Source organism: Solanum dulcamara, chromosome 2 (assembly GCF_947179165.1).
Source record: "Solanum dulcamara chromosome 2, daSolDulc1.2, whole genome shotgun sequence".
Taxonomy (NCBI): Eukaryota; Viridiplantae; Streptophyta; class Magnoliopsida; order Solanales; family Solanaceae; genus Solanum; species Solanum dulcamara.
In genome coordinates, this window is record NC_077238.1 from 83,194,089 (window position 1) to 83,218,338 (window position 24,250).

Consider the following 24,250-nt stretch of genomic DNA (forward strand, 5'->3'; position numbering starts at 1 on the left):
TTTTATACATGGAAGTACCATTTTAAGCTAATTTGAGTAAAGGCTATTACCAATGTTTGTAACACTGGTTTCTACCAGAGCAAGTAGCAATAGTAGTCTCTTAGTATGATTTTGTTCGTTAGTTATAGTAGCTATTAACGTTTAGTATTGTTCCAAATAGATATGTGTTTTACACTTGGTGCTAGAATTGATGCATAGAAAATAATTCAGAGGCCTCCACTGTCCTTTTTTGTCCTATTACCTTTCAGAGTAAAAGAATTATTGATGTTATTATCAACAATATTCGGGAGGAAGGTTTTTCAGTTTGTGTGCTTATAGTTGCACTTCTCTACCACTTAAAGGTTATCTACAGCGTCCAGTGAGGGTGTACGTAAGGAGGAAAAAGGCGTCTTTTAGCATGTTTAATCTTATAGAGATGTACACTAATCACCATGAAGCATAATCAACTTGGAGATTACACCACATTACACCGGCAAGATTTCTGAGAATAACATCTTGGGAAACCCCTGTTTCAAAATTTGCTTTATTTCTTTTGACAAGTATTTACAGCTTTGCTTCATTTAACGCCAACAGTAATGTTTGCTAGCATTAGACCACCAGAAACTGAAGTTTACATGAATGTCAAATGACTGATGAGCTTGCTGTAGATATCAAAATTACATTATCTCAACAACAGCGCGTCCAGCAATGGCTCCCTGATCAAGATCTTTATATGCCTGAGGAGCATCTTCAAATTTGCAGGTCCTTGAAACAGCTGCAGTTAGATTAAATATGCCACTTTCGGCAAGTTTAATCAGCTTAGGGAGATCTTGTCTTGCTCTGGCTCCATAAGAGCCAATTACTTTTATCTAGCATCGCAATATCAGCAATGAGAAAGAGTTGCTTAAACTCTTATAAGAAAACACAAAAGTGCTCAGAAAAATATTTAGTAGTATGCCCTTGCCTAAACATAATACGGATTTTCATGTTTCACTAGAAGAATAAATACCCAGTAAATGAAGACTATTTAAACCCTTTTTTAATGAGAAAAAAACTTTTACTAATATATCAGCATGAATTTACTAACAGACCACAGACTAGGCCCAGACCAACCCATACATATTTACCCCTTAATATCTTCATTCTTACAGAATTTTATGTTTTAAAAAGTATGTGCATATATGTGTGTGTATATATATACAAAGAAGGAAGTTTTGCTGAGTTTTCTCTTCAAATGTCTAGCAGCCGAATTTTAGGCGGGATTTTAATGATTGGGAATTGGAAGAAGTAGGGCAATCACTCCAATAATTGGATCAATGGTAGAAGAAGATAAAGAGGACTGCATAGTTGGCCGGCAAACAATGATCTGCAATATTCTGTCAAAAGCTACTATGATATTCTCCCAGAAACAGGCTGATAATTATGAAGAAAATTGGCCATGAAAATGTTATGGGGGTACCAAAGCGCCTATCAAAGTGGCCTGTTTTGGGTGGATTATCATCAGAGAATCTTGTTTAACCCAAGATAATCTACAAAGGAGAGGCTTCATTTTAAGTAACCGGTGCTATTTATGTGAAAATGGATTGGAGTCTGTTAATCATCTGTTTATTCACTGTATAATTGCTAAGCAATGCTGGGAGCTGTCCCTGAGCCGGTGTGGGGTCACTTGGATTATGCCTTCAGATATAAGAAGCCTACTAGTCAGCTGGCAAGGGCAAAAGATAGCAAGGAATCAGAAGCAAATATGGAGGACCATTCCAGTAATGCATATTCTGGACCATCTGGAGAGAAAGGAAAAGTGGTTGTTTTGAAAACAAAAAGAATCTCATCTCACTGTCTTCAAAATCAGTTTTCTATTGGTTTAAGAGGTGCTTAGAGGAGAGTATAGATCAGTACATGGGCTTTCTTAGATTTGCTAGGAAAAATGTAACTGGATGTTTATTTCTGTAGGCACTGTCTACTTCTGATATATCCCAGACCCCATGTTGTGGGATTTCACTGGGTTGTTGTTGTTGTTGTTGTCTACTTCTGATATATCTTTATGTACCAGCTTGGTACTTCTTTAATAAACCTTTACCTTATACAAAAAAGTATGTGCATATTTCATTGAAGGCAAAACAATTTATGACATATCAAAAGGAGGGAATGGATCGTCAGTGTTAGCAGATTGGAATTGAGAGAGACAAGCAATAAAAGACCTGCACACAAAAGCACACACCTGTCGTCGCACTAGGTGGTTTATATCCACCTCCCCCTTAGCACCAGATAGTGTAAGGCCAATCATCACAGCTTTGCCTCCATCACGAACGCTTTGCACACACTGCAAGAATGTTTGTGGTCTCCCCAAAGCTTCAACAGCTACGTCAACACCGTAGCCTCCTGTGATGTCCTGAACAAGTTGAATAGCTGATATTATTAGTTTAAAAAAGTGGTATATTTGATTCATAAGAAGAATTCATTTTAACAACCTAAAAAGCAAATAGCTATGGGCAAAATCTCCCAATAAATGCACGAGTAACACATTTCAGAGTTCTAGAAGGAAAATTCAGATACTAAAAAACTAAATCCAATGAACTAGTATTATAAGCACAAACTTTCCTTTATTATTGGACCGTGATAGGTGCAACACATTTTTGTTCAGTTGGTTAATAAAAACAAAAGAAAACATATACCAATAGTAGTAATAGCACTAGTTTATTAGGACGGCCTCACCATTAATCACCTGAAAGTCGCCATTCTCTATATACTGGTTTTACCCAGAAGTTTGTCACATTATTCAAAACATTAAAACAGTGTTGTCAAAGGTGCACTTAAAGCGCGCTTAAGCACTGAAGCAAGGCTCAAAACGTATTGAGCGCTTACGTCGCTTAATGTGCATTTCAGTATCATCATCAAGGTTCTAAGGCATAATTTTCCCTTGTCAATGAGCCTCTTCTGAAGGGGCGACACTAAGCAATTAATATTTCACTTTATCGTAATTTTATTCAGTTTCTTTGTTCATATATTTGTCATTCATGCTTATAATTATTAGTCTCAGACTTTAACATATATATTTGTATTTTTTCTCCCTTTATGCCTTTTTTCATTAAAGCCTCCGCTTTATTTGCACTTTGTGCTTAACGCCCCAATAGACCTTAGAGCTTTTTTGAGCTTTTTGCTTTTGAAATTTTGATAACACTGCATTAAAACAAGAGCAATATTATACATGTAGATTAACCAGAATGCAAATACCAAACACAAAATAAAGCATCACAAACATAAGGAGGCTAAACTTGTTAGAGGGAGTGATAGAAAACAGAAAAACAATGAAAGGAAAAAGCTGGAGCAGAACCCATCTCGCCAATAACAAATAATATATATTACAAGATTTCACTCAAACAAGATTTGAAGCCTGGATTTAACAAAATCCACAGAAAATGCATAAGCTAGACATGAACATAGTGCGAAAACAGCCCTCTTGAATACACAAGTTGACCAATGAACTCAAGGTCAAAATTCAAGAACTCGCGCAATCAGAACCAACTGATCTCATTTGGAATAATTTCTCTGCTCAGTTGCACATCATTTTCCTATAACTAACTACAGCCTATGTTGCTTGGACTTTCAAAAATGACAATGGGTGTGTGGGATTCTCCAAAAACAGTGTATTTTTTGAGAATCCGACATGGGTGCAGCATCGAAAATGAAGAGTCCGCACAACTTAGTCTACAACAGAGCGCATACAGATGTACTCTTGGGCCTTGGCCTTAATGTATATTAGCATACAAACCCATCTCTTTACCTAGAAATCAGAAATGAGTAAATACTATATGGAGTTTGACAGTTAATTTGATAGTAACAGGTTAAGGGAGAAGTTTATACCTTTATTTTCTTCACTGCATCCTCCTTTGATGCATTTACACAATGAGTGGCTCCAAGGAATTTAGCTTTCTGCAATTTCTCATCTTGAACATCTACTGCAATAATCTCTGATGCCCCAAATGCTCTTGCTATTTGCAGACAGCTATACCGTGTTTTCAGGTTATAAATCACAGAAGCAAATCAGAATAAAAGTAGCAAAGCTTAACTCAAGATGCTCATCCACAGGATAGTAGAGGTAAGAATGAATAAAGATTAAATATGAAGAAGAAACATGGTATAGTAAGGAAATCAATTGTGAATGCATAGAAATGAAGAACGGAACTTGACGTCGAGTAAATTATTGAATTAAAATGGAGGTCACTAGTTAGACATATAGAGTCTCACCAGTGTCCAGACTGCAGGCATAATGTGCACATGTCAGAAACCCTAAACATTCTGTTTTATTCATTTTCATAATTAAATCAAATTAAGATGATCCAACTTTTTTTTTGAAGGATAAGATGATCCAACTTTATACCTTGAGCCAACACCTCCTATACCAATCACAGCAATAGCATCACCTGGGCGCACCTCAGCAGCATGAGCCATAGCCCCATAGGCAGTAAAAACTGCACATCCTAAAATGGCAGATTCTGTGTATGGCAATGAATTTGGTAGAACAGCCAATGCATGTGCTGGAACCACACAGTATTCAGCTAGACCTCCCATGCTATACATATACACCGGCTTACCTGAAAGATCAAAATATTACTATTTCTTTTGGATAAGGTAATGTTAACCACATTAAGCAATTAAAAGTTTAAAACCACATGAGAAGAGAAGAATCAGGAGTTGATTACTAGTTAGGGACCACCCCGTGGAGCTTTTGAACCCTTATAACTTTTATAAACATTGAAAATGTTGATAGAAAGTATGACGGGGTACTATTACAAGTAAACAAATATTTCTCGATGTGAAACCTTCATGTACATCCTACAATGCTGAAGAAGAACACTCATGCATATGTGATAAAGGTTCAAACTGTATTAACATACTTCTTTCCTGATCCGTAAATTCTTCAATAGAAGTAAACTCTTAAATATCATTTTTCAAACCTCCTTTTTCTCTTAAACTTGGTAATATGGGATTTGAATATCTCCTAGACCACTGGCTTCTTTCTCATCAACAAGTAGTATCTACCAGAACTAGTAATACAGCAAGAATGGGGTGGAAATTTTACAGCCAAACTAAGTGTGTTCAACCTTCACAGTTACAATAAAAGTAATCAGTTTGATTCCAAGATAAGTGAGACTTTGCTACAGAAAAATTGCAACGAAGACTTTTGTATACTGATTACAGGACCATGTCAAGCCATCTGTTTAGTAGCTTAGAGAAACCACTAGCATAAGCAAAAAAGGTAGAAAATTGAACATTTGATCCATATTGCATTGAAGAATTATGCTTGACCTGAATGCTAGAGAAGACCATACTTTTAATTTTGGAACTCAAATAGAAACCAGAAAAAATTGCAAGTAATAACAGCCTCCTTACCACTACTGCGGAGGAACAGTCGAGTTTCCCCATCATAAAGGGTTCCCTTCGCTCGGTTGTAAGCAAAGAAATCCTCACATAAGTCATCTTGACCCTGTGTTCATTAGATAACTATGGTATCAATATGATATGCAAATATTGTTGGTTTTATAGGGGAAAAAAATCCAAGTATTGTCACCTTAGAGCAGAAGGAACAGCTACCACAAGGCATGATGAAAGCTCCAACAACTTGAGATCCCACAGGAAACCTGAAAAATATAACAAATTCTTCTCATCATTTATTGGCCAGGACAACTACATCAAGGGAAAGCTATAGTATAAAGGGCAGCCTGGTGCACTAACGCTCCCGCTATGCGCAGGGTCTGGAGAAGCTATAGTATGTTTCAAGAAAATGTACTAGTTTAACCTTTCTATGATTTTACTGTCTGAGAGCTGTCCATGTTCAACCACTTCACCAGTGATCTCGTGCCCCACAACACAAGGACTAGGGAATGGAAGTTCACCTTTTATTACATGCAGGTCAGAGTGGCAGACTCCACAGGCTGTAGCAAACACATGAACAATAATTTAGCTTTCATATCCTTGTTATATAGATACCATTTTCATTTCACATGTGAAATGAACCATACAAACATAGACCTACATATAAAAAGTAATAATCAAATACGTGCCAAACCCACACATCACGCATTGCACTCTTACCACTAGACCAAAGCCCTGGACTCAAAAGATAGTTTTTTTTTTCCCGGAAAGAAGTTTATCTTGGACAGTTTTGCAGAAATGAAAGAAAAAACCAGGACACACAAAGAGGCAGTCAACATTGTTTTATCTGGCAGAAAAGCAATCTACGGAATTAAAAAAAAGTAGGGACGTTACCTTTAGTTTTGATGAGAACTTCATTAGCTTTAGGTCGAGGCATATGGAAGTCTTCAAAGGTGAGGGGTTTGCCTGGTTCCCAAAACACAGCAGCACGCATGTGAGTAGGTCCACCGCTTAGATGGTAGTACGACGCCGCTGATGGTGTTGTACTATTCTTCTCGGATTCGGACCTCGAACAAAAAGATCGATTAGTGAAAGGAGTTGTTGATCTTGCTAAAAGGGCAATCTTTGATGAAGTGCTTCGACTGCCATTAATGGCGCTGCGGATAAACTGAAGGAAAGACATACTTGATCGATCACGATCGCCTTTGAACAATCTTTTCTTGTTTTCAAGTACAGATTCAACTGGACAAAAACCCACCTTGAAAGGGTCTTGTTAGTATTTTAGTATTAGTATGACATAATGGATAAACATTTCCAAATGGATCAAATCAGAATAGGAAAAAAAACAATATGATACCAATTTGGACGTATTACCAAAATAATATTACAGACGACACATAAAAAATTATGCCATTACTATGTACTTTACTACTATTAATAAGGAAATAAGGAGTGGAGCGGAGATTAGTCTTGAAAAGCCTAGATAAATTTTTATCTCCGTCTATGTACTTAGAGCTCTTCATACAAGTGCTCAAAAAGTTGTCGTTTTAGCAGTCGTGACCGCTAGCTTCGCTTACTTCTTTAATACCTTATACGTTATAAGATATATGCAATTTGGTGCAACTCATGGCACGAGATGAGTTGCTTGACATATTCAATGCTCGGTTTCAAGCTGGATCTATTTTCAAATAAATGAACACCTTTTTATTCATCTTTGATGTTTCAAGATTTTGCGTGACAGTAAAAAATAGAGGTGGATATAGGACGAGTTTTGTGAATTCAAGTACTGAATTATTAAATTCATAAACGAAATTAAATACTATGAGCATAAAATTAAATCCATTGACTCTATCTTGAATAAAATTATACCAGAGAGTGTCTCGTATTACTATTGGTCAGCGATTGTACAGTATCAATTTTGTGATGGAGTTGAAAAAGAAAGATGAAGTTAATTGGTGACTCACAAGAGCCATTCTCCCTGGTGAGAAGTATGGATCATTTCATGTGTGAATGGAGTGATTGATGAGTAAGCTCAGCTCTCCAACCAAAGTCTCATAGCATTATGTGGAACATTCTTGTGCTTACTCATGAAGCAAACGTCAATTGATCAACGTACGGTGCCCAGTGAAGTATCCTCTCTCCTTAAGTAAGTTGATTATCGCACTGATGATGATTACTGCCTGAATGCTTGCTAGCACAATTGGTTTCAGCTTTTAATACTATATTAGATAGGAAGTTGAGGTAAGTTTGCAGATGTCTCTGTCTCTCTAATTTATTGCTGCTATTTGGCATGGTTTTGAGTATCTGCTAATACATAGGAGTATAATATATGTTATGGGGGGGATTACAACATAGAGGTAGCAGAGAGACCATGAAACTGTTCTGAAAATGGTCCAACAAACATTGCAGGAGAAAGTCCAAGATTTGTATAATGACACACTTGAGGAGAGTGTTATTACTACATTTTATTGTATATTTATCTTTTACATATATGTTGCCTTGAAAGATTTTGAGAGATGTTATATATCACAGGGTCAACGCCCAAGTCAGAACATCTATTTGGAATGGCTCTGAAAAATCAAATAATCTAGTTTTTTCGATCCCTTTTCATCATGCTAAAAGAGGGGAGGCGGCAATCCTGAAGAGCATCCCTTTTTTTTTTTTTTACCTTACCTTTGCCCTTCACTTGATCTCTAGGCTAGAAAGAAAATGATGTGGTAAGTTAAAGGCAGGAAGTTTTATTCAAAATAAAAAAGAAGAGCAGTGAAGGCCGTGGTAGAAGCATACATAATACAAGGCAGGCTTGTTTGTTTAAGACTTGAAGCAGAAGCATGAAAAGAAGATAGAGTCGGCATCTCTGTCTCCTAACTCCTAACTTTGCCACAGACATAAGTGAGAAAATTATGCATGCATCTTTCATACATGATCAAAACAAGTTAATATATGAGACAATAATAATAATAATAATAATACAGAAATAAGCTAGCTAATCACGACACTGGATCAGGTGTCTACTTATGATTGATCAGAGTTGGGCGGTAACATGATCTGAAAATGTTGAGATTCAAATAATTCGTATGACCGATTGACCAATAATAATAACAGATTAATACATAAGTTGCTTAGCAGAAAAAAGCAATAATAAATATAATGCTCTAAAGCTAAAAGTCAAAGTGACAACCCATGCATCCTTGGAGAGCGGCGTTTTTGGAGATCCAAAAGCAAATCAAGTCTGAATTTATAATTCTCATAATCCATCTATACACTAGCTAAGTTTTTGCAAATAATGAACTTATAGTACTACTATCATTTTATGATCAGTAGACAAAAGTGAGGTGATATATATATGTATATGTTTTTAATATTTTCATGATTTGTTTTAAAGTTGTATTTATGGAAGTGGTGATGAGTGGGATGGGGGATACAAAACTTGAAGTGTGGAATCCCATACCATTACTCTTTCCCCCCCACGTGCTTTTCAGTACGGCTTGATTGATGAACTGTTACCTTTCGTATGCCAGTTGCCAGTATTTATCACTTGATGTATCGTCCATAAGTCATCTATCCCACTAACAAACCAGCTATAAATACATGACCTGACCTGATCTCACCAATCATTTAACAATCTATATTGCCCATATAATACTTAATAATCCAAATCCATCTAGTACATAGACAGTATCAGCTATATAATTAAGCAAGTAGCTAGTAGCTAGTTATCTATCGAAGATGCAGAATTACGAGGTGGTGAAGGAATTGGGATCTGGTAATTTTGGGGTGGCCAGGCTCATGAGGCACAAACAAACTAAACAGCTTGTTGCCATGAAATACATTGAGCGAGGACGGAAGGTATGTATAATTACCATGGTCTCTTTTAATTCATTCATTTTCGTATACATGTGCTTATTATATATGTTGGTGCAGATTGATGAGAATGTGGCGAGAGAAATCATAAATCATAGATCATTGAGACATCCAAATATTATTCGTTTCAAAGAGGTGTTATTAACACCAACACACTTGGGGATAGTTATGGAGTATGCAGCAGGTGGTGAGCTCTTTGATCGCATCTGTCAAGCAGGGAGATTCAGTGAACCTGAAGCTCGATACTTCTTTCAACAGTTGATCTCTGGAGTACACTACTGCCACAACATGGTAATTAATTAATTAAGCCCTTTCATCATTTCTAATTTAATATTAATATATCATCGATCGACTTCATAATTTATAAATGAATGTACAGCAAATATGCCACAGAGATCTGAAATTGGAAAACACACTGTTAGATGGAAGTCCTGCACCTCGTCTTAAAATTTGTGATTTTGGTTACTCCAAGGTACGTACATAAAATTAATTGATATATCATCATCTATCTATCTATCTATATACTAATTTAATCAATGACAGTCTTCTGTGTTGCATTCACGGCCCAAGTCCACTGTTGGAACTCCAGCTTATATTGCACCCGAGGTTCTATCGCGCCGGGAATATGATGGCAAGGTAACATATATACATATACACTGACTTTTTTACTTCAAAATATATACATATATGATGATCATTCAAACGGAAGTACTCATAGTATGAATCAATCTTCTATTTTGGTTGAAATGAATAGATCACGTTGTTGAAGCAATGCAAGTTGTCAAATGCACCCTTTTGAGCTAGAATGTAAAGTTTGCATGTGACCAGCATGTTCGTTTCGTTTTGGACATCTATAGCTTTTAACTTTTTCTCCTTTAAAAAATTATAAACTACTTATTGTCTAATTAATTATAATATCTCATGTGATGGTGACTTGTAAAATAATCCAGATAACGATGCACTATACCATATATTATTGGATCTTATCCTGGAAGTTAATTATAATTTCTTGATAATCCTACTTTCAACTAGTTAATTAAACATCTCATTTTATTGGTTAACTATACCGACTCTCGATTGATTATATATGTAGTTAATTTGTTATATCTTAATTATATGTTTCACTACGTACTAGTTATGATATTAAAAAAAAAAAGTGTTTTGCTTTTTTAATTAGTCGGCAGATGTATGGTCATGTGGAGTGACTCTATATGTGATGTTGGTGGGAGGATATCCTTTTGAAGATGCAGATGATCCCAAGAATTTCAGAAAAACAATTTCAGTGAGTTTTTCTCTGTTTAAATTAAATAAATTGACGTATATAATTAGTGTATTTACTAAATAAATGGTGATGCAGAGAATAATGGGTGTTCAATACAAAATCCCAGACTACGTGCACATATCTCATGAATGCAAGCACCTTCTTTCTCGCATATTTGTTGCCAGTCCTGCCAGGGTATGATTTATGCAATCATTAATAATCTTATAATTAATTCATTCAAAATATATGTGTACTCATGTATAACATCATATTCTCTTTTAGAGAATCACACTAAAAGATATCAAGAACCACCCATGGTTCTTGAAGAGCTTGCCAAAAGAACTTACAGAATCAGCTCAAGCAGTATATTACAAAAGAGACAATCCAACATTCTCCCTTCAGAGCATTGAGGAGATCATGAAAATAGTAACGGAGGCAAGAAATCCACCACCTACATCAAGGCCTGTTCCGCGATTTGGCTGGGGAACTGACGAAGAAGAAGACGGAGAGACCAAAGAAGAGGAAGAAGAAGAAGATGAATATGAAAAACAAGTTAAGCAAGTTCATGCAAGTGGAGAGTTTCATATCACACATGATGATGCTTAAGCTTACCATTTCTCATTTGATTTTGATGTTCTGTACAACTAATAACTTGGCCCTATTCCCTACAATCAACGAACTTTTCATATATACTACTTAATATATTACTACTTATATGGAGACTCCAGGATCAAATGCTTCCATCTCAAGGCCTAATGGAAGGATACTTCTTTCTAAGAAGATATTACACTTCACCAGAAATGGGGTTTTCCTAAATGAATATTCCTTTTAATCTCAAGCTCTGAACATTATCAGCACAAGAAAGAGAAGAAACTGCTTTAGACCCTTCTCATGAAACTTAAGTGATAAGATTGAAATTCATTTATAACACTAATCAACATTCGACAACAGTTGACAGCCCAAAGTTTTAACCAAATACTGGACAATGAAATACCACAATCCTACAACAATTAAATCAGTATATTCTCATCAAAATCAGGGAACCTTCATACATGAAAATGTACTTCCTAACCCAACTACAAAGCGAAGCCCTTCAAGTATTCTGGATCTCGCTTTGCTCGTTCCTGGAATTTCTTGAACCAGCGATCCAATATATCCATAGGCACCACCAGCTTACTGCCATCCACTCCACAAAATGACTGCATAAAATTAAATAAATTCTCACCAACTTTCAGTGCCAGCCTCTCAATTTTCTGCTCCGCAGCCACATCAAGGGAGGGAAGTGTTGCAAGATCCTCAACTGAAACACCTATCTTGGCAGAGATTGGAGTTGCATCAGCAGTGAGCTGCAGTTGCCCACCGGGCTCTGGCCAAGGAAGCGACAGCACAGCGGAGGGTCGAGTCAGTGTGACTGCACCACAAAAGAGGAAAGGTGAGCCAGGGGATTGGATATACACAGCGAGGGCCTTGTCTGGTGGCAGCGTGAAGTTGTTGAGGAGGAATATGCAGACTTCTCGAATTGAATCATATGCTTCCCCTGCACATGTAATGCTAGAACTGTCAAGAGGAAAAGTACAAATAGTCTTTTTTGATCAGTGATGTAAGTTTACACTATCTTTGGCTTTTGGGTTTGGAACTCACCAACAAAGGTGTTCATGTCAAGGACCCAATGGGTGGTGTCTATTTGAGCAAAGGTGGAGATATCCATAGGGAAGCTTCGATTCGGGAACACTACTCCAAACATTGTTAATTACTTTTTCCTCTTGTGTTTTTCCTGAGGAAAAGAAGAAAGGAACGACAGTTAGAAAATAGATCTCCAAAGCATCTAACGGTCGGGCGTTTCAAATTAATCACACTCAAACAGCCATAAGAAGTTTGACTTTGAAGCAGAATTGCCTAGATTGTAGTTTTAGGTAAAGATTATAAAGTAGTTTAAAGTTGCTTACTTTGTGTTCAACACAAAAATACTGAGCAAAGTTAAGCCGTACCTGCCCAACCTTGAAATCATTTTTGCAAAATGCACAATGAAAAGAGCAAATCTCATATATTCTTGCAAAACAACCCCAAAAAATAGTATCTGATACTGCTTGATGGCCTAAACTTACTTACAGAACTTGAAGCAAAGAATGCCAGAAAGGGAAATCGGCGAGCAATCGAAGGCATAAAACACCAAGCAATCAGAAAGCAAAATGAGTTATGAAGGGTAACCACTTGGATCACCAACTACATAACACCAAAAAGCCCAAAAGGGTGACAAAATACTTCCTTTTTCCTTGCGTACATAATTAGATTGTAGGTAAAAGCCACATGATAGTATAAAAATATAGTTCAATTTACAGTCGTTAGTAGTAATATTGATCCTTGATCAGTTTTCAACTCCAAAAACATCAAACTATGTAGAACTAGGACACAGAAGTTTAAAAGCGCAAGCATGCAAATAATACACAGAGAACTGAAAAGGGGACTCTTGAATAGGCATAAAGTTTGTGTTGACAAGCTGAATTCCAGGAAATTGGAAAAAACATGCAAACTCTTCTGTCTACCGAGTAAAATTTCTTAAGCAAGTCAAGCCCTTTAAGCCGAACTTCAAGGCAAAATATTGGTTAGTGAACTTGCCACATCCAGGTCAGCTTGCGTGTATCTCGATTATTTCACCAGGTAACTGTTAGTTCCCACCAATACAAGTACCGGGTAACTATGCCGGCATAGGCAGCTCAGAAGCAATAGCTTCATTCGTCCTGATCTCCAAGATTTACATCCACTTTATATACCATTTCTTCAAAATCCACATCCCCTTCTTCAAAATTTGGATTATAAACCTAACTCTAGCACAAACATACAATACTTGTACCACACTATCCTAGCTCCATGAGGAGTCCTTTATTAGAAAATTATCATAGAGTAGAACATCCTTCCCGAAGAAATCTCTTTCACAAAGATAGATCAAAACTGTAAACAGGAGACAATAATATACAAGCTAACACAAGACGAGAAATCTCAAAGGCAGCTCTGAGGTTAGTTTCTATCTTGAACCATTTTAGTCAATTCAAAATGAGTTTAACTTAAAAACATTGATGGGGTAAAGATCAGTCACCCAAAAGATTTCTACAAAAATAAAGATTCTTAATAGGAAGAATAATTAAATATATTCAAGATATACCACCTTTATAATCTGTGCAAGCTAAACTACCAAGTGAAACATTCCCTCTATACCAGATAACAACGAAGCTTAATCAGCTAAAACCCACAAAATTTCCAACATATCCAAATACCATAACCACATGAGGTGATTGATTTGATCAGGCACTCGCAATATATTTTTATTAGTCAAATCTTTGACAACACAAAAAAATCATTGTTCAACTCTTTGACAACATGAAAAAACAAAAGCTCTACCCTCACTATTTCTTTTTAAGAAACAAAAAAATTTGTGCCAAAATAAAATAACAGATGCCAAGAAGAACAAAAATCATTAGATGGTCAGAAGTGAATTGAAAGTTAAGCAGTGGGAAGCTATTCCCAGACAGCCTGAGAGCTGAGTGAGGACTTGTTTGACATGCTTTTTTCCTTCCAAAGTGAAATCATCACTCTTGTAGCTAATTGCGCTCGATCTACATGCTACCTAACTCGATTAAGCTTTTCTTCTTACGTACAGAAGGTTTTTGCTCTCGTATTGCGGGTTTTCCACTTCGTTCAGTTACATTAGGGCTGACAGGAAGTGATTTAGATAAGATTCTTCTTTATCGCTGCCTTCCTGGAGCTATCTAGTTACTTAGATAGTTTGTTCCCCAATTCAAACTCGGGTCAGTTGGTAAGTGGATTCCGTGCCTGGGTATGGAACTCTAAACTATAAATTCAATCTTGAAAGAGTGAAATCTTTGTCTTTATCCTTTATGGCTCTGGGCAGGCAAACTGAATCGTGTGCGAGAATCTTTCGAAAGAACGACTGAGAGTGACCAACCTGTAACCCGAAAGGAGTAGTTTTCTCTAAAGGCGGAGAAAAGTAGGCTTCAGGTTGAACAATGAAGTTAAAAGGCTCCACTTTAATGTTTTTTCGAGATTAGCTGAGAGACTCGCTTTACTGAAAAAGGCATTGACATATGAAGATATTTATACTTCTTTTCACAAACGGAAATATGAAACTCATAGTCGTGTGACAAACCAAGGCCCTGAAAAAGTAACTAATGAAATACTGCATTCGGAAGCCCATTTATTCTGCAATTTAGACAAAAATGGAATTGTGATGCCGGGATCTTAGGCAGAGACGGGTAATATTTTAGAAGTTCAAAATTAACACCCTAGATCCTGAAAGAATCTTCATATGTCCCGGAAGATAGGTTTTTACTAGCTATACTTGGTATTCAGGTATCTACATCAAAAGAAACACCATAAAAGTAAATCAATCAACTACAGCCTCAATCTCAAATCAGCTATATGAATTGTCAATATCTATCCGAGTGATTATTATTCCAAACACTAAAAAAGGTTTGATCTTTATGACTTTTAAGGCAAATTCTTGACTAAATTACTCTGACACTGACATACAATACCATAAATAAAAGTAAATACTAGATGATAGCAATAAGCAAAAAGCGGATGTCAGGATAGTCTACCAAAAGTTGTGAAGTAGTCCAGCGCCGGAGCAGAGGCATGCAAATGGAGAATTCTTAGCTATGAATGGCCGTACCCTTTTGTTTTCAAGATTAAAGGTAGGGTTTGTTTTGAGAAAAGGGAGAAAGGAAAGATTGAAGACCAAAAAAAAGGAAAGTAGAAGAAATGACTACACGCATCTTGTAAAGTCTAGAAAGGTCCAGAACATTTGCACTCTACTTTGAGGGGGGTAACATTAAAGAGCAAATTTGATAAACCACACTGCTCATTACTCAATCAAATGATAATGTCAATAATTATACAAGTTGTTTGAGATTAATTTTGAATATATGTATCTGATTTGAGTAACTAATAAGGTTGTTTATTGGACGAATCGTGCATATAATTATGTTTAACAGTTTGATTTATCGAATATCAATTTTAAATATATTAATAATTCGTGAGTCAATGAGTAAGTTATCGATTGATTTGATATCATATTAGTAATTATCAAGCGAGTGTATTGGTTTACTCTTTTCACACTCCCTTTGTTTACTTTCACTCATCAATATAATGATCACACGTCAAATTAAATAAAAAATTTTTAGCTTTACTTAAGTTGGTAATGTGCACGTAAGCATTTATTTAACAAATATATTTATAATAAAAATGTAACTATGATAATTTTTAACAGGTTAACCATTTATCCAATAAGAAAATTGAGTAATCATTCCTCGCATCAATAAATTGTTAACTATAAAAAAATTACCTGTTCATCAATCGTTATTCCGTTAATCCAAATATCAATCAACAAATAAGTCAATTTTGTAATTGTCTTATCGGTTACAATTCAGTTTTGAACAGTCCTAATGATTAGTGTATCTCAAATACATGTGCCTTTAAAAATAATCTATTTTTAGATGATTAAAATCTTCTATAACTGAAACACATTAAATAAGGAGTAGCAGACCTATAACGAACACTTAATTTTATAATTTTAATGTCGTATATCTCAAGTTATATGTGAACACTTAAATTTACAAAAACTTAAATTTTTTAGGCTATGAGTTAAATAGTGTCCCAAATTCTGGTCTCTGTGTATTTTGCCTACACAGACCCAAATGTCATCTGGTCAATTGAATGCTTTATTTTGACCTTTAATATATATTTTTTATTGAAATAAAATAAAATATGGGATGGAGGAATTGGTAATTATTAATATGGTTATTTTATCACACAATTTCTATTAATTTATATTTTGTAAAGTATTAGATTTTAAAAAATAAGTAATTATGTCCAAAATAACCAAATAAAAATCTATTGTTGAAATAGATATTTTAAATTCTTATAGTCCAATGAGGGGTATTAAAGTCAAAAGGAGAAATGAGAGTCCACTTGAGCATATTTCCGACCAAACTGTCAGCAGAGCACACAGAAAGGGAGAGGGAATCTAGAGAGGTAAATTCTTGCGAAAGAGGGAAATAAAAGGGAAGAAAAGTCTATAATCAGTAAAGTTTTCATTTTTCAGGTCTGAGAATCAAAATTCAGTTCAGAGGACCACATACATCTATCTATTTCCATTAACAATGGATTCCTCCAAGACAAAAACATCATCTTTATCAACCCCATCTAAGCATTTTTGGGTTCTTCCTTACAAAACCCAAAGTCTTGAGAGTCTTTACACTCTAGGCAAAATTTTGGGTCAAGGTCAGTTTGGAACTACCTATCTTTGTACTGAAATATCTACTTCTAATCTCTATGCTTGCAAGACTATACCAAAGAAGAAGCTCATCTGTAAGGAAGATTATGAGGATGTTTGGAGGGAGATTCAGATAATGCACCATCTATCTGAACACCCAAATGTTGTTAGAATAAAGGGTACTTATGAAAATGCTTTATATGTACATATAGTTATGGAGCTTTGTGCTGGTGGAGAGCTTTTTGATAGGATTGTTGAAAAGGGGCAATATAGTGAAAAAGAAGCTGCTAAATTGATCAAAACAATTGTTGGAGTGGTGGAAGCTTGCCATTCATTAGGAGTTATGCATAGAGATCTAAAGCCTGAGAATTTCTTGTTTCTCAGTTCTCAAGAGGATGCTGCTCTCAAGGCCACTGATTTTGGCCTTTCTGTTTTCTATAAGCCAGGTACATTCCCCTTTTTCGAGTGGAAAGCATGTCTTTTCTTTTAAATGTTTGATTGTTAGCATAATCCTTCATCATAGGAATTCATGATTTTCACAAACCAATCAGTTATCAAGTAAATGGTGATTCATGATTCCTTTAAGTTTGCAGCTAGACTGAGAAACTGTGATTCTTGTAATGCTCATGATTGAAAAATACTTCTTTTCATAGGGTAGAAAGAGGACCAATTGTCACTAGTGAGACTCCTGTTATTTCACGTTTCATCAAGTGGACAGTTACCAAGGGGATTACCTACTTCTCTAATTCTTTTGATAACTGAGATGCTTCTCTAATACTAAGAACAAGCTTGAGTCTTTCTTTGTTAATGATTTGAATTATATGGAATAAAATGACGGAAGAGTAGGTATTCAGAAGTTGGTCATGTCTCAATTTGTTATTTTAAATGGGTATTCCCACTTCTTGTTTCTTCTCCTCTACTTTTGGATCTGCAGGATTTACATTATAACAGTATTTGTGTATGTACAGTTCTAGGAAGCACTTTACAGAAGCAAAATTGTTTGTATAAGTGTCCTTTTTTTAATTACTTTATTACTAGTGTTCCGATTGAATAGTACATAGCTTACCAAGTTGGTCAATGCCAGACAATCTATTTAGGGAGTGTTCTCGAACATAAAAATGATAACCGTGTCTTAAATTTGATGATGACATTTGTAACTTCAATATGTTTACTGGTTCTTCTAATCTTGGTATGAGTATCTCTTCAAATTGTCTCGTTTCATTTTGCTTTTGAATGTGATTGTTCCATTCAACTTGGTCTTGCTGAATGAAAACTTTACTTCGTTAATTTCTACGGCTAATATGTTTCTGGTGAGGTTCTGTTTTATTTCACCTTATCTAACACTTAGCTTTTGCTTTCGCTTGCTGATATCATGTTTTCAAATGTGAAAGTCCAGCAACCTTGCTGACATAATTCATTGCATCTCTTTTTTTGGGCAGTTGGTCATTACATTTGTCCTACTGAGAATTGCTGATTTTTTATTCTACTTAATGTAGGAGTACTTGACCTTTAATGGTAAAGGTAAACAGTTCTGTTCCTTGATGTTTTTATTGTTATCAGGTGAAACATTTTCTGATGTTGTTGGAAGTCCTTATTATGTTGCGCCAGAGGTTTTATGCAAGCATTATGGACCTGAATCAGATGTATGGAGTGCAGGAGTTATCTTGTACATATTACTTAGTGGTGTTCCACCTTTTTGGGCAGGTATTGTAATTGCCAGGTTCATATTTCTATGGGTGTTGAGGAGGAAATAAAGTCTGTTAGAAAGTTCGTCTTTCATGCTCATCTTATCTTATAATTCTTACTGTTTTCCTGATTCCAGAAACTGATATGGGAATATTTCGTCAGATACTGCGAGGCAAACTAGATTTAGAATCTGAACCTTGGCCTGGAATTTCAGATAGTGCAAAGGATTTGCTACGCAAAATTCTTGATAGGAATCCAAAGAGGAGGTTAACTGCCCATGAAGTTTTGTGTAGGTCCTTCTAGTTGTGAAAACTGAGACTTTTTTGGCTCTGGAAAATGCTGTTACCCTCTTACTGTCATTCTTTAAGAAGTTGCATATTTCAAAAACATGTCCACGGACTTGTTGAAACAAAGTGCTTTTACAATGAGCTTACATTTTTGTTTCCTGTGACTGTCAGGCCATCCGTGGATCGTGGATGACTCAATGACCCCTGATAAACCTCTTGATTCTGCAGTTCTTTCACGCCTCAAGCAATTCTCAGCAATGAACAAACTAAAGAAAATGGCTTTGCGTGTAAGCTCTTGAAAAGTTTGTTATCCGCTTACATGTGTCTGTATTGTGTAAACTCTCCTTGCCTGGAACAACTTTTGCCACACGGTTTTATAGTGTTTCCAAGAACTTCAGCAGTAAAGAAACTAAAATTGGATCTAGATGCAGTTTTAAAATAAAAATAAAAATGCAGAAAAGTAGTATAGAAGTGTAGAAATATGGGTAGAATTGAAAATTGTTTGGGGGATGAGGAGTATTGAAGAAGTATGCCACATACTAGAAGCTGTTAATGCAAATCATATTCATGAAAGATTCTTACATCCATGTTTATTGTCATTTCTACATAATGTTATAACAAATCCTTCACAAGAACAAGGTACGTACAGCAATGACCCCCCCAAACACAAAAAATGAGAGCCAAGTCAAGTTTGGACATTTCTCATGTGGAGTACTGGAAGGTTTTACCTATGATATAAATTGCACAGAGTTGGTAAAATGTCGCTGCCTTATTTTATTTTTGTTTTTGTAGATTGGGTGTGCCGAAATACCATTTCTTGAAACTATTAACATGTTTATTTCTGTGGCATATCATAGTTATGCGAAAGTCTAAACTGTTCCTGTTTCTTTATCTAAACATTAAGAGCGTGAAGTATAAACACACTGAAGCCTCCTCCTTAAATGTTATGTTTGGAATGAACAAGCTCCTTTGCTTAAATGTTGGATGATGGATTGCCAGATTTTTTAACGTGAATACTCTCTGAATAAGATTCCGCCATATCAAGTCCACGGTGACTACAATTTCTATGCTAATGTGTCCCTTGGAAGTGCTGACTTTCTGATGGCTGAAGATTATGGATGGATACCTTGCTCTATTATATAATCCTCGCAGAATAGGTTGGATAGGACTTTGAATACAGTGAGTGTGGAGAGTGGTAAACTTTTTGGCAGTATGTCATGATACTGATATTGTTTCATGCTTACATATGTGTGCAATAAGTTGTTCTTTTCAGACAGCAAGTTTTATGTGCCTTTATTGATCATACATGGTCAAACTGATGTTACATCAATTGAGATTACCTGTGAGCATAGGTTGAAGTAATCAGGTCTCATCCATTCCTGTCTCAGTGTTTCTTTGTCACCTTGCCTCCTGTTAGAATTATATTATTTTCAGGGTCGATCGCAAAATAGTGGAAGGATCACTTAACTGGATTATGGAAAGACCAATAGAATCACATTTTACATTTGATCATTATAGAATCATTGAACGATGAAATTACTGCTAGTGCTACTGCATAAAGGAAGCAACTTCCTGTAGCAAATATCACTATTAAAGAATGTAAGTAAATGAACAATAACTACTACCATGCCACAATGATACACTAGTTGGGTTCTCTATTTGAATCCTTATATACATTCCACTCTCTATATTGTTCCACTTTTATGAGTTTATCAGATGGCGCCAAAGGATTATATACATTCCACTCTCCATATTGTTCCACTTTTATCGGATGTCCCCAAAGGGATTATATACATTCCAGTCTAGTTGAGTTCATCTTATTCCATTACTAAATAATGTCTTTTAAGACAAATTAGTAATAGTAGGATTATCTATACCTCACAGTACGGACATACAAATCTCTAAGTTTTATCTTGGGTTCCTACATCGTTTTTATCAAGTTCTGTCTCTCCTGAATATAGATACCAAATTGCGTGATCAAAAACTAATTACCACTATAGTGGTCCCTTCCCTTAGTGTAGTTGGTTTTTGTGCTTATTCAATCTTCATCTCCTTTTTTCCCTGATAAATGCCTTTCCTGTTATTCTTATTTTCTTATTTGCTGAACCATATCTCCGTGAGACAACATGTACTCTGTTAGTCTGTATCTTATATATATTCTTGCGGTATCACTAAATAGTTCATCCTCTTGCAGTTTTACCAGAAATGTTTGAATTTTTAATAGATGCTGCAATCACACCATTTAGTTATATTTTCTTCTACTGGGTTCTATGTCCTGCTTGTTGCAATTTATTCTCGCAGTCTTGGCAAATATCATTTTTTTCTTAAGAAAGGGATTATGTGTAGAAACTTAAATCCTGCTGAAAGTATCTTATTTCACTTTCAGTTAATGTGTTGCCGATGATATTTGAAGTGAATCTGTGACGCAATAACCAAGATAATTTGAACTCAATGAGCTGTCCTATTTTTTGCTGAATTGTTGTTGAATGGGCCTACAGATTTTTCTTTCTGGATGAAAGTTATAATTATAATTGGGGTGCTTCTCTTTGCTATTTAAATGATATTTATTTTGAAATGTCCAATCACTATCGATTCTAATTCAATGTTCAATGTCTTATTGAGTTATATCTTTGATTCTTGTTTTACTCATTCTCTTGTTACTTGTAGGTGATTGCCGAGAGGCTATCAGAAGAAGAAATTGGTGGCCTCAAGGAGCTATTCAAAATGTTAGACACGGACAATAGTGGAACAATAACCTTTGAGGAACTAAAAGAGGGTTTGAGGCGAGTAGGTTCAGAACTAATGGAGTCTGAGATCAAGGATCTTATGGATGCGGTAAGAATTATCCTCATTGTGTTTTTGTGTGATATGTCCACCTTCTCTTTCTTCCACTCACCCGTGCTTATGTGTGTGATAACTTTCCACTCATTTGACCACATAGATCCAACCTTGTTTTATTTAACAGGCTGACATTGACAACAATGGAACAATAGACTATGGGGAGTTTATTGCTGCTACTGTTCATTTGAACAAATTGGAAAGAGAAGAGAATCTATTATCAGCATTCTCTTTCTTTGACAAAGATGGTAGTGGATACATAACTATCGAGGAACTTCAGCAAGCCTGCAAAGAATTTGGTCTAAGTGAGCTCAATCTTGATGAAATAATTAAAGATATTGATCAAGATAATGTAAGTTCTATTTTCTTATGTTTTGTATATCATGCACATATATAAGGAGTAAGGGTTGATTAAGTTTCATAATGTCCACCAATTTATTAAAAGACATCCAAAGGGGTTTATGAAGATCTTGCGCGGCTCTATCGATTGTCTTGAGGGTCGGATGCTCTCAGCCTTTCACGTGATATAAAAGTCAACCTTTTGCAAGCTCATTTTCACACCCATAAATACACATCAAAAGTCTACTGGGGAACCCCAGATCCACTCAGGCGTGTTGAGTTAATAGTGTCCAACATCCAGGAGTGTTTATAAAGGTGTCAATTTGCTTCATCGCAATCCATGCTGAAAAAGATTGTCAATGGTCAAAAGTGATGCCTGGTACTATTACAACCCCCCCCCCCCCCCCCCCCCAATTGCAAAAAGGAAGGAGAAGCCTAGTCTCATTTTGTGCTGCCTGTACCAATGCTGAAGACAACTTTACTGATTTACACTTTATTTAGTAACATAAGAATCTGTCATGTACCAGTATAGGGAATGGTATTTGCATTGGTTTATGTTCAGCTAAATAGGCTGTAGTTCTATCTCTCTCTTTAAAGGTTTAATTTTTTGTTTGAATTCCTATCAGGTGTTAACTTAGATGTTCAATGATTAGATGAGTTCAGTTCATTTCTCAATTTCCAACTCAATTTCTGTCCAACTTGTCTTCTGTCTTCTCTTAATTCTTGTAAAGATATGGCACTTGGGCTTAACTCAACCCCAAAAGCTAGCTCATGAGGGGAGTATTCCCAAGTCCATATAAGGAGACCACCAGTCCATTCCTCAATCAATGTGGGACTTTTTACCCACTCTAACCCCCCCCCCTCCCCTTCACACCCGCGTGGACCGGGAGCCCAAACGGAGATAGACCTGGTTCTGATACCATGTTAAGATATGACACCTAGGCCTAACTCAACTCCAAAAGCTAGCTCTAAGGGGGGGGGGGGGGTTTGAGGATTGCCCTAGTCCATATAAGCAGACCACCAGTCCATTCCTCAACCAATGTGGACTTTTACCCACTCTAACAATTCTTAATGTTTGTTCCTGTGTTTTCCCCACTAAAAGAGCTTACAAATTGCAGGATGGACAGATAGACTATGGGGAATTTTCTGCAATGATGAGGAAAGGCACCGGCGGAGGCGTTGGAAGGAGGACCATAAGAAACACTTTGAATTTAGGAGAAGCACTTGGACTCGTACAGAGTGAAGAAAACGTATGACCCACAAACGTGAACTTTCTAATTTCTTTTGCCATGAAAATCCAATTACATGACATTTACTGCTACAAGGCTTAGGTGTTGAACTTGATCCCTTCCCTTGCTTTATTGATGGCTGTTTCTTTTACCTTTATTTGTCCAAGCTTAGAACAATTTTCTTCTAAATCTGCTTTAATTTTCGATCGTTCAAAGTCTCATTGGACGGTGATTTTTAAATACCTGAATACTGTGGAACCTATACTGCTATAGAAATTGACGTCACGCCTCAAGAAAAGAGTATCAGTCTCAACCATATTATCCCTTTCTTCCTCAAATCAACAATGACAGCATTAATTGCCTTCCCAACCTGTAATACTTTGGCTTCAAGTTCGATTTCCTCCTGATTATGTAAGATAGACAATGATTGAGGATGTTGCATTGTATCCTCCCTTTGAAAATTAGAGAATGTTGATTCTAACCATACAGAAAATACAGGCCTTAAAATGGAATAATATATGCAAAAGCAGATCAGCAACTACTAGATTTGGCTATAACAAGTCATCTTAGGAGTTTTAGCAAGTAAACACAAAAAAATTGGTTTATAACCAATCTACCAAAAAGGAAGGATGAGATTCAGCAAGCACATTAATACAAGAAACAAAGTCAAAGTCCCCTGCTTGGTGTAACGTCTTGCGGCTGAAATGAGGAAAGCACCTCCTATTTCTAATATATTTGACAGCCCATCGCAAATTATAAATTCATTACTTGTATTTATGTTGCAACTAATAACACTAAGGTTGAGTGCTTTAAGTTGCAGGTAGTTTCAGCTCATAGTACTGCTTTACATTCAAGATATCAGGCTGAATAATAGTCTCTTGAAGTCTACTAGACTATCACTTCTGCTTAATTTGTAAATTTTATATGCCTGATGAAGTCCCTTGAAGATGGAATTAACATTCTACAAGAAGATTAAAGCCAAAGCTTCTATATCAAAACTGTTGAACTGACCATTGATGAAGTCCATGCTCAATATAGTGTTGAATACCAACTTGCTTGATTGTTTTTTCCCTGATCGAATCTTAAATTTCAAAATCAATGCTGT

General features: G+C 36.0%; 4 protein-coding genes across 6 annotated transcripts; 2 read left to right on the forward strand and 2 right to left on the reverse strand.

Moving 5' to 3' along the window:
• Positions 1–426: 426 nt before the first annotated feature.
• On the reverse strand, positions 427–6,697 carry LOC129881184 (uncharacterized). Its single transcript, XM_055955570.1, has 8 exons — positions 6,247–6,697; positions 5,777–5,912; positions 5,549–5,618; positions 5,371–5,464; positions 4,358–4,571; positions 3,841–3,982; positions 2,198–2,368; positions 427–848 (listed from the first exon to the last, which is right to left on the reverse strand). The coding sequence occupies exons 1-8, from the start codon at positions 6,533–6,535 to the stop codon at positions 657–659; spliced, it is 1,308 nt and encodes a 435-aa protein (XP_055811545.1). The 5' UTR covers positions 6,536–6,697; the 3' UTR covers positions 427–656.
• A 574-nt stretch (positions 6,698–7,271) lies between these two features.
• LOC129881185 (serine/threonine-protein kinase SAPK7-like) lies at positions 7,272–11,285 on the forward strand. Of its 3 annotated transcripts, none has more exons than XM_055955572.1 (8): positions 7,272–7,498; positions 8,874–9,201; positions 9,277–9,507; positions 9,596–9,688; positions 9,760–9,852; positions 10,394–10,498; positions 10,574–10,672; positions 10,760–11,285. In XM_055955572.1, the coding sequence occupies exons 2-8, from the start codon at positions 9,082–9,084 to the stop codon at positions 11,081–11,083; spliced, it is 1,065 nt and encodes a 354-aa protein (XP_055811547.1). In that variant the 5' UTR covers positions 7,272–7,498; positions 8,874–9,081; the 3' UTR covers positions 11,084–11,285. The 3 variants fall into 3 exon arrangements, with proteins under 3 accessions (XP_055811547.1, XP_055811548.1, XP_055811546.1); XM_055955573.1 differs by having other exon boundaries at positions 9,088–9,201; XM_055955571.1 differs by lacking the exon at positions 7,272–7,498 and having other exon boundaries at positions 8,345–9,201.
• An 84-nt stretch (positions 11,286–11,369) lies between these two features.
• On the reverse strand, positions 11,370–15,308 carry LOC129881187 (protein OPI10 homolog). Its single transcript, XM_055955574.1, has 3 exons — positions 15,091–15,308; positions 12,119–12,251; positions 11,370–12,014 (listed from the first exon to the last, which is right to left on the reverse strand). Exons 2-3 carry the CDS (start codon positions 12,219–12,221, stop codon positions 11,554–11,556), a joined length of 564 nt encoding a protein of 187 aa, XP_055811549.1. The 5' UTR covers positions 12,222–12,251; positions 15,091–15,308; the 3' UTR covers positions 11,370–11,553.
• A 1,168-nt stretch (positions 15,309–16,476) lies between these two features.
• Positions 16,477–23,354, forward strand: LOC129881189 (calcium-dependent protein kinase SK5-like). Its single transcript, XM_055955577.1, has 7 exons — positions 16,477–17,212; positions 18,327–18,470; positions 18,589–18,741; positions 18,911–19,026; positions 21,407–21,574; positions 21,705–21,929; positions 23,035–23,354. Exons 1-7 carry the CDS (start codon positions 16,654–16,656, stop codon positions 23,170–23,172), a joined length of 1,503 nt encoding a protein of 500 aa, XP_055811552.1. The 5' UTR covers positions 16,477–16,653; the 3' UTR covers positions 23,173–23,354.
• Positions 23,355–24,250: the final 896 nt, after the last annotated feature.